Consider the following 10,705-nt stretch of genomic DNA (forward strand, 5'->3'; position numbering starts at 1 on the left):
GTGCATTATACACTTGTGTATGGCCAATTTTAGATGGCTCACATCAAATTATAGATTTATTAAAAATTATGCACACAACAACTGTGAAGGAGCATCGCATAAATTAACTACAAGCCTTCCTCTCCGTCTCACACTTGACTACTCTTTAGCCCCACTGGCTAGGTCTCTGTTTCTGAAAAGGTAGAAATACAATTAAACGGAAACACTAAGCCTTCTCAGGTGTGAATACTCACATAGTCATCGGTGGCATCCTTGACAGCCGTCATCGAGATCACCAGGACCAGTGGCACAATGGTGGTGAACCATGTCAGGGAAGAGATTTCTGGAATGAGCTGAAGCAACATTTTCCATCGTTTAAGACTTTTTAAATTAGAAATACACCATCTTCCAAACTTTGTCAATCAATTGTATAAGACTAGCAGAAATAAATGAGATTATGATCAGCTATTTGTACAAAAGTAAACTAGCTAAGATGATTCAATTACATGCATTCAATTGCAAAACACATTGAGAAATACCTTTATGCCAACTTTCTGACTGATTAAAATTTAAAAAAAAAAAAAACTTAAAAACGGGCTCCTTGAGCTCTTTCTCCAACACGCATCTTTCAGCTGGTTGTGACATTGTCACTGGTGCCTCAGCTTCTCATCTCAGTCTTTAGGAAGTTACCAATCCCTCTTCATAACACTTGCCAGAGAGCCATTGATCATCTACCTTAGAAAGGGGCTAGCCAGGTATCTGCATCTTAAATCACTGGATGCTCTGAAATTTTGAGTTAGTTTCTATGCTAGAATGATTTGAACAAACACATTGGCTATGCATTCACATTAGTAATGCTTTCGTGACTGTGCACAGAATACGTTGTGAATGAGTCAGAACTGATACCACGTCCTTATTTTCCTATCCCAGTTTTATAACTGAAGCATATAAGGCATTGAAAATCCTAACAAGCACAAAGACTGCTAAAATATGTACCTGGGTCTCTTTGACTCCCACACTATCCCTGTGTGCCTTTACCGCTAGTGCCACTACCTAAGGCAGACTTAGTAACAAGCACATGACCCCATTAGACAAGTGTGTTTTGGTTTGTTTTTTAATCAAATCGGATTCGCTGGGAATCTGTTTCAGGACTGTCAGGCAGAGAGCAATCCAGTAGAGACTGTCATGGGGGGGGGGGATCAAGCCTGACAAATAATTCAAACCTAAATCGATTGTATATAATAGATTCTGTGCACTTCCTTAAACCTCAAAAATGAAAAAAAAAAAAAACCTGAGTGTTAATAGACGTAAGCTTCAGCATCCTACAACACACTTGGTGACTACAGATCAAATAAGCAACCAAAAGATACACAGTTAAGGCTCCCCAACACAAAGGAATGATCAATGCCTAAAGATGTAGAAAGCTAATTGCCCTAACTTAACCATTACATACTGTATGCATAATCTGAATTATTGTACTATAGCTCATAAATATGAATATTATTACATGCTAGTTAAAATAAAAATAACTTAAAGAGACACAATACAAAAACAAAGCAAAAGATTCCTGGAGACGCAACAGAAACACTGGGTGAGTAGCAGAAGACCCCACTATTGCTCCCCGATTGCTGATCTATCGCTTTACACATCATCTCCCCTTCACAGCTCCCAGACATTCGTCAATAAAATACTAAACAGAGCATCTCAACTGTCCCTTCCAAATAAAAAATTGTATGAACAAAAGCCTGAGAATCTAAGTAAGGATGTCATTAGAAAAATAAATTCCAAATTCTGACATGCTGTGAAAGGCCTCATCAATAAGCCAAGAGCAATTTTCTGACACTAGTAGGAGACACCCTGGGCTACATTTCCTTTCTTGAAGAGCAATTTGTTCATTCATTAGGTGCTTTTGGTTGGTCAGTTTCATCTAGTATGGTCTGGTCTGGTCTGGTCTGATCTGGTGTGATCTGTTTTTTGGCTTTGTTTTTTGTTTTGTTTTGTCTTGTTTGCACAAGAAATATCCAGGTATTTTTAACTATATCTTTTTTTCTTAGGGAGATTTCAAACCCTCTAATTTCAGTTCTTTTAGGTTTATTGCACTGACTTCATCCTGGCCAGTGTCTTGACATGTGCTCAAGACAATAACTGCAGGAAATCCTTGACCAACAGTGACTGACTTAGGAGACAACTGCAATCAGAGCTAATAGCAACAAAAAGTGATTATTCTCTCTCTCTCTCTCTCTCTCTCTCTCTCTCTCTCTCTCTCTCTCTCCCCCCCCCCCTCTCTCCCCCTCTCCTTCTCCCTCTCCATCTCCCTCTCCCTCCCGTCTCTCTCTCCTCCTTTCTTTCTTCATAGGAATTGGAGGACTTGTGAAGCTGGCTGAACTGCCAGATAGGTAGTACCTGACAATGTAGAAGAAAACAGAGACAGAAAAGCCATATCTTACTGCAGTGGCTACTGTCTGCGAATTCAGTTACATCTTGGAATACATTCATCTTCTGCTGAAGCTAATATAGATCTCGTTTACTTACAATCAAAATATTAACATACAGTATCCAACTCAAGATCATACACAGCACTTCATCTAGATCTCACATGTTAGAGTCATCTTCATAGCTCTTAAACACAGCACACAACCTAACCTGGATCTACCAATTAAATCTAATTATAGCATACAAAACAAAAACAAAATAAGTCACTGGCTGATATAAACTATTGTGGTGGCTTTGACTCTTTCTTGATATATGCCCTTTTCTTCCCAAAACACTGATGAAAATTGAAATTTCCTTTAGGCCCAATTTTAGTTAAATAGACTACTAATAAACCCTTTGAATGATTGAAAAATCGTTACACTACAGTGAAATGATGTATCAAACATCATTCCCTTTATAAATGCACACAATGTATCATTGTTCTTAGATTAAACGGAAATTTGACAAAGTCAGTTCCACAACTTTATAGTCTTATGAGTGAAGGCCCACTCCGTCAATGTAGGAGAAGGATAAGGAAAGGAAGAAGGCCATGAGTAACAATTATCAGACCTCTATATGATTCAAACAAAATTGAGACTCTTATATAGTTCAAATAAAGGTACATATTAAAATGACCTAGGTGTCTAAGTCAATAAAAATGCAGTTTTTGTTCTACCTATTCTCAGCCCTGCCTTGTTTTTAAGACAAAAAAGTAGTAATAACACAAAAAAATCTAGTAATAATAGTCTTATACAATCATGAACAATTTAACTAAGTAAATTAACATGTGTTTTAGAATTATATAATACTTTCAAAAAATAGCTAATGAAGAAATACAGCTTAAAGATTACCTGTAGTATCAGCAGGAAAAGGAAGTAGGCATTTGCCACTCTTTGTAACTGCTCAAATAAATTAATTGGCAAGAATGTGAGAACGTTGTACTTGGACGTATGGATACGATTGTCCTGAAAAATAAATAACATCATGTTAGCTTGCAGGTAGGCATTGTCCATTATAAGGTTTACACAAAGCTGAGCACAGCTTATGCCAGAACAAGATAGAACAGTTAGTTGTCTAGGAAGTCCGAAGCTCCATGCCCCAACACCTTTCCATTTCCTAAGATTAACATTGTCCTAATACTAGGCGAAAGAAAGGACTGAGTGTCGTATGATCCACAGAGTCACAGCTTATCACACACAGGTTGGCTTCTGAGATGTTTCTCCTCTTGCCCAGTCTTTGGTAGACATTGCAGAAGTGCCCACTGTGTTGCTTGAGGATCCCTGAGCTCATTCTGGAGCACATAGATGACCATCAGTCTGGTCTATCTCCCCAAAGTATGATCCATTTGGGAAAATGACAAGGGATTTCTATGTCTAGAGATCTTCTGGGATGGGAAACCCACTGCTTACAAGGTAGCCTGTCCTTCCTTTGGAAAGGAATTACCAGAAACAATCTTTATTACAAAGAAAAAGTAATTTTACCTCACTGTAATCTCTTGCTCTGTGCCAAGGCTTGTCCCTCGGGGTTCTTAGACCAAGCCTTTCCCGGGTTGATGTATTCCAGTATTTGAAGGCTGTTCATAGAACACACTACACTTTCTGTCTCTGACCCACAATCCCAAACCCCACAGATTCTCCATGACCTTTTATAGCAATTCCTTCCTGGCCACCCATTTCAGAATCCATCCCAGCTTCTCTACATCTGTGTTAAGACACAGTGCCTACATCCAAATACTAAACACAGGCATGGCTCAAGAACAGGACTTAGCTGTCATGTATTCTGAACTCTTCTATTAAATCACCCTAGAATTTCATTAGCATTTTGGAAACTGCACCTCACTGTGTTTCCATGTTGAGTTTTAATCACCTGAAATGACCATTAGGTCATTTGTAAAGGAGCTACCACTATATGGTTTTCTTCCCTAAGTATTTACTTTTAATACTAATATGAAAAGTCTTTCATGTGTCCTTAAACTATCATGTTAACTTATGATTCCTTCTTTGTGCCATCAGAAAATTTCAAATACATGTGATTTAAGTATTCTTATAAGGATAAAGATGAATACATTTAAAAGGACAAGACCATGGGAAAAGAAAATATTACTGAAATAATAAAGCCTGGTGCACAGCCAATGGCCTTTCTACAGATTGGTGTAAGCGCTCTATTCTGTTGTTATAGGAAATGTAGGGGGCTGAGGAACAGTTCAGTTATTAAAGCATTTGCCTTGCAACATAAAGGTTTAACTTCCACCCTCAGAGCCCATGTACAGAAATGGGGGTGGGGAGAAAGATGCACTTGTAATCACTGGACAGCCAGCCTAGCCTACTTGTCAAGCTACAGCCTGTGAGAGTCCCTGCCTCAAAAATAAGTAAGTAAATAAAGGTATATCTCACACATGTGTATATGTACATACATACTCTCTATATACTAGATATTCAATGTTTTATTCATCTCTGTAAGACTCTTTGAAGATACAATGAATGTTTTATTTAATCACTCATAAATCTATTTATCTATGTTCCCCTGAGGCTTATCTCGCTCACAAAGATAACATAACAAGATTGAGATAATAGGACATGATGAAATACAGAATCAATAGAGTAAGGATGAGGGGTGTTTTATTGGCTGTGATGAGAGGTTTGAGCAAGTTGGTGGTATAGAGAATAACTAAATGGTGGTGGTGGTGGTGGTGGTGGTGGTGGTGGTGGTGGTGGTGGTGGTGGTGACAGCTAATATTTACCAAGCACTTGACATGAGTTCTAAGAACTTGACCTTTGGTAACTTGTTCTATCCTTAGAACATTCTTGTGAAATGGGTACTATTTTTTTCCATTCCATTACAGGAAAAGCCAAGGTTCAAAGAGAATATTTTATATAAGGTTCCATAGCTGCCAGATGGGGACTCTGCACGTGGAGCCCCCACCCCCTTCACCTCTGTGTTGCTGCTGCTGCTGCTTTCCAGTACAAGCAGTGTCCCTGACTCTACAGAGTAATCAGCTCTCATTTGCCTCACTCCCCATCCCCAGCCTTCTGCTACCTTCTTACTGAAGATAGCAGTACATCTCCCTCTTCCCTCATGGCGCTTCAGTTCCAGTCCTGGTGGCTGTTGGCTTGGTGTACAGTTACAACTTCCTCAGAGCCCCCTTGCAGTCCCCTTTGAGAGCAATCCCACTGCCCCTGTCGAGGAGCAATGCAGATAGAGTGGAGAACTATACCCTCTTTTCAGCTTCAAACAGGAGCTTAGTGACCAGGAGCCTTTATCCGTTCACTACTGACCACTCCAGCAGAGGAATAAAGTGATATTAGAAAGCTCTTCACAGACAGGTAATGCCTCTAAAGAAAATGCCAGCAACCTGGAAAGCTGTGACAATGGGATTTTCACATGCCATATCACTATATTGCTGAATGTAACAGAGCCAATAAACAAACAAACAAACAAAACAACAACAACAACAAAAAAACACAGCAAGTGCTGCTAAACTGACACCAAAGCCTTGGGGACCTTCCTTGGGGGTTCCCTGGAAACAGCTCACACATATTTAGAGGACCATCATGGAGATAAGACCTTGAACTACAAGTATTTTGCTAAGTCAATATATTTATACAAGCATGGGATTTCATGAGAGATTCCTGAAATAACCCCAAAGGGATTCCTGAATACAATGTACTAGATGGAACAAATTCTGACACAACAAGAAAAACTCTAGTCTATGCCTTCACCCAGCAAGTGTGTGTTTCTTGTTCCTGCTACTCTTCTAACCTGAGTCTGCTCCTGCTTGTTGCTCATGGTGGACCAGGACTATCTCAAACACTTCCTGTGCAGTATGAATGGGAAAGAGAAAGCCCTGGATGGCTACATCCATACATTAAGGCCTCAGCCCAAATGCCACAGCACAACAGAGGGGCCAATTCAGCCAGAAGCAAAACTAATATGTGACATCTCAGCAATATGTGTGTGTGTGTTGTCTATATACACATATATATGCATCGCACACATCATAAATACACTATGCACAAACACACACATATACGCATGCACGCACGCACGCACGCATGCACGCACACGCTTTTTATGCTCCAAACCCAATCCTGTAAGCAGCAGGTACTTTTGACTATTTTCTCAATCACCTCCAACACATGCTCCATCATGATGAGTTCAACTCCCATCTACAACTTCCAGGTCAGGCTCAGATTCACTTAAACCAGGACTAGGGTGTGTGTGTGTGTGTGTGTGTGTGTGTGTGTGTGTGTGTGTATACACACACACTGGACATGAGTATGGAGGTCCATGCCCAGGTTCTCAGCAGTGAGTGCAGTGGGACACGCCCACATTCTCAGCTGAGTATGGTAGGACCCACGTTCTCAGCACTCAGGAGCCGGAGGCAAGAAGATGGAAAGTTCCAGTCAGTCTGGAACTTTAGTGAGTTTGGAGCCTTGTATGAGACCCTGACAGGAAAGAAATAAAATCTAAAAAGAGAGAGCGCAGGCCTTCCCCGAGGCTCCACTATCCCCCACCTGCTTTTTCACCACACTGTGTTCACATTTGCTACAGTCTAAGTTAGTTTGAGGGTTTTTTTTCCTCCAACCAAACATCAAACACAAGCATTACTAATACATTCGAGGTTCATTCCTGTTCCGTGTAAGGCATGACTTTATGTCTGCTCATGCCTAACACACTGACTGCATCACGGAGTGCAACCTGCATCACAGAGTGTAACCTTCCATAGCTCAGGGGTTGTCGGAAACACTGTGTGTTTCTGTGAATGCCACAAGCCAACCCCAGGGAGCTTTCGTAAGAGTCCCATGATTTCAACATTATGGAGACCTCTTTCTTCGTCTGATGAGACACTTGTATGTCATGACAACTGTACAAATGTCTACCTCTTCTTGCTACAGGAAAACTCATGTGTCGTGTTGCTATGATCCACTCTACATTCCAGGGAAATAAACAACCCCGCCAAGAGAACAAGAATCTCTAAACCATGGAATTAAAAGCAAAGAGCTGTGCCCACCCACAGACTGCTTTTCAGAAAGGAGGAAGTGGCCAGAAGACAATTGTACCACTCAGGAAATATGTGAAACACCCACATTTACGCAAGGCTTCTCCAAAGGATGCACAGTGGGGCACATGGCAGCACAGTCAGGTCTGGTGGCACCTGCCTCTCTGATACCAAAGCTCCTCCATGGTAGTCAAATGTTGCCTGGTGCAATTCCTCAGGGCTCAGAATGGGAAGACAGAGAGTGAGAATGCACTGACGCACGCTGCAGAAGGGGCTGTGTGGAGAGGGAGTTATAGATGGTGGCTACCAGCAACATCACAGCATTCTCCTCAGCCAGGGTCCAGGCTGAGAGCAAAATGTCCTTTTGTAGGGAGAAGGAGCTGTGGGAACGCCACCCCTAACAGTCACTAACTCTTCAGCTCCTGTTTGTAAAGGGCCGCCTAGACTACAATATAGACAGAAATCTATACACAGAGTAAGGCTGCACTCTATCTGTGGGGGAGAAAGGCAGGAATAAACAGAAAAGAAACTTGTAAACTGGTGACATTATTTAATGAAGTGACCCCTGCTGTGCAAATGTTGACAGCCAGCACAGAAGCTTCACCTTAGGGAGCTTTCTCACCTGACTCTCCTAGTTAACATGACCTCAAGATGGCCCCATGGGGAAATAAGAGGACCTGAAATTGGGAGGGCGGGGAGGACTAGGTCTGGGAGGAGCTAGGGGTGAGGGGTGAATATGGTCAAAATACATTAGAGGAATTCTCAAAGAATTAATAAAAATATATTATTTTGAAAGATTAACCTGATAAGACTGTATGAAAAAGAATCCCTTGTGTTAACAAAAAAAGAAAAGAAAAGAAAAGAAAATTTTAGGTGTATTTTAGCTAAAAGCTTAAAGTTGAGATAACTAATGCTTAATGCAGATTTTCTTTACTATAGATGTATGTCTATGGTAAAGATAATATATACATACAAGTATTTTTACATGTATACACATATGTGCATATATGTAGGATTATGTGATACATATACATGTATACTTGTGTGTGTGTGTGTGTGTGTGTGTGTGTGTGTGTGTGTGTGTGTGTCCGTCCATACACACATATTGTATCTACAGCAAAGAATACCTGTTATCTGTGCATGGGTGTACCTGGAGTTTCAGTTTCATTTCACAAATGGGGATTGTGTTGGGCAATCTCTATTGAGATCAAAGACAAAGACCACAGGAAGGATGGAAGAGCACGGCTGGCTCTCAGGGTGACAGTTTCACCACAGATGAGAGGTGTTGCCGCCTTCCATGTGCCAAGCACAGTGTACAATCTTCAAACCATCTAGGGAGCCATGAGTGTCTCCACACCGTTTTTTTACAAATGAGGAAACAGAAACCAAGGCTGAGAGCTGTTTTGAGGGCTGAGGCCAAATGGGACACTTCATAGAGTCCCATGTTAAAACACCATGTTGGTGCAGGTGAATCAGAAATACGGAATCCCCAGACTGCCTCTTGGGAAAGGATCCTCTGATCTGTGCAGTGCAGCGAAAGGTTCACATTAATTCAATCAGCCTGAGCCGTCACTTTCAGCCCGAATCCAGTGTCATCACGCTGCTTGGGAGATCATTTCCCATCCAAGCAGTGTCGAGAAGAGCCCTTCCGAAGCTGCCAGACAGCCATGACAACCACCTTCCCTTTTCCACCCTCAGGCATCAGTTTAGTGTTTCAGCATCTGAATGCCTGTTCTAGAACGAGCAATGTCCTATGAATAATGATTTATCGACAAAGGACTAATTTGGACAATTACCAGGGGAACAGATTACATTCTCCTCTGAGGTTAATTTAATCACACTACTTCTTTGTTTGTCTGTCCATGTGCTTAGACACTTAAAACATTTTAGATAGTTCAAAACGCAATGTTAACTTCTCTTTTGTGACGTTTGAAAAAGTACTTCAAATTCCCACTAATTTATAAAGGTGCGGGGTTCAAAAGACAAGAAAGTAAGACTGGACTTCAGGGACCCTTTCTGGGAGCTTTGCTACTGGTCTGCTGACTCTTGCTTCTGCTTTGCCAGGGTGTGTTTGTGCCTCCTGCTGACACATCCAGCCTCAGCTAGGGACAGGCCCTTGGCTTTGGCCACAGTCCATCTCAGAGCTTCAGAGCCTTCTGGGAGCAAAGCAGGCGCTGCATCGGGTCGATGTTAAAGCTAGCTCCGTTGGGCTCATCTTCCTAACTCCAGAGAGGTTTGGGAGCATGAAGTCCACACGAAGTTGATTTTTATTAGAACTAAACAGATCCTGCACACACTGCTGTGCAGTCTGGAAACTGGGCCAAACTTCAGGATCTCAGCATTGAAGAGAATAACAAAGGCACAGTGGAGGAGTCAGGTTAACAAGGAAGGGCACACGAAGCAATAATCCTTCTTAGGACTCTTCTCACCTCAGGCTTCTACATAAATAACAGAGCCTCAAGCGATGCCCTCAAAGGTTGCAGCTGGGCATTAGAAAGAAGCCCCCAGAACTCTGTGGTTCCACTCCGGTTCTCCCTGCTCCTGTAACAACCCTGGTCTTTCTGTCCACAGCCCCCTCACAGGCAAGATTAGGCAATATCCTATTTGTTGGGTGTACTTTGCCTGGCAAAGAAGTGCAGGGAAGGAGGGGATAAACAAAGGACTGGGTCAGAAATTAGAACAGAAAAGTATCTGGGTTGGTGAGGGGAGGGAGTCAGAGGACTTTAAAGGGGTTTTTTGTATCATTAAAATACTTTATAAATTATTATAATTTATAAATAAAATGTCATTCTTCAATATTTTGTGTTCATGGCATGCACAGGTTTAATGAATTTTCACCAAATTTTGAGGCTAGATAAGACACTGCCCTAACCTTGCTTCAGGCCTGACAATGAGACTGCCTAATGACATGCATGAAAAGGCAGGAGCTAACACAGAGATTCAATAAGAGACACAGTAGGAACCTGGTGTGAGTGCTGAGCAGACCATGTCTTCTTGGAGTCTGTGTGGAGGCTGCTCTGATGGATACTGTAAGACACTGAACCAAAGTCTGCATACCAGGCTCCATAGCCAAGAACCATGGGGACTTATTTATTTATTTATTTATTTATTTAATAGGTGACCATCCAAGCCAGGCTTGGTGGCGCCTGCCTGATCTACAGAGCTAGTTCCTATACAGGCAGGGCTACACAGAGAAACCATCGAAACATCGAAAGATCGAAGAGAGAGAGAGAGAGAGAGAGAGAGAGAGAGAGA

At 41.7% G+C, this 10,705-nt stretch overlaps 1 protein-coding gene across 2 annotated transcripts in view; it reads right to left on the reverse strand.

The window, feature by feature from the left end:
* Nucleotides 1–10,705, reverse strand: part of Atp8b4 (ATPase phospholipid transporting 8B4 (putative)) — a 178,623-nt gene that overhangs the window by 137,682 nt on the left and 30,236 nt on the right. For both annotated transcript variants that reach the window (XM_021156332.2, XM_021156331.2), the window contains exons 4-5: nucleotides 3,303–3,416; nucleotides 234–332 (exon numbers count right to left, since the gene is read on the reverse strand). In XM_021156332.2, coding sequence (XP_021011991.1) covers nucleotides 234–332; nucleotides 3,303–3,416 — 213 coding nt within the window. The remainder of the gene's footprint in view (nucleotides 1–233; nucleotides 333–3,302; nucleotides 3,417–10,705) is intronic.

This window comes from Mus caroli, chromosome 2, assembly GCF_900094665.2.
Source record: "Mus caroli chromosome 2, CAROLI_EIJ_v1.1, whole genome shotgun sequence".
In the NCBI taxonomy this organism is placed as follows: domain Eukaryota; kingdom Metazoa; phylum Chordata; class Mammalia; order Rodentia; family Muridae; genus Mus; species Mus caroli.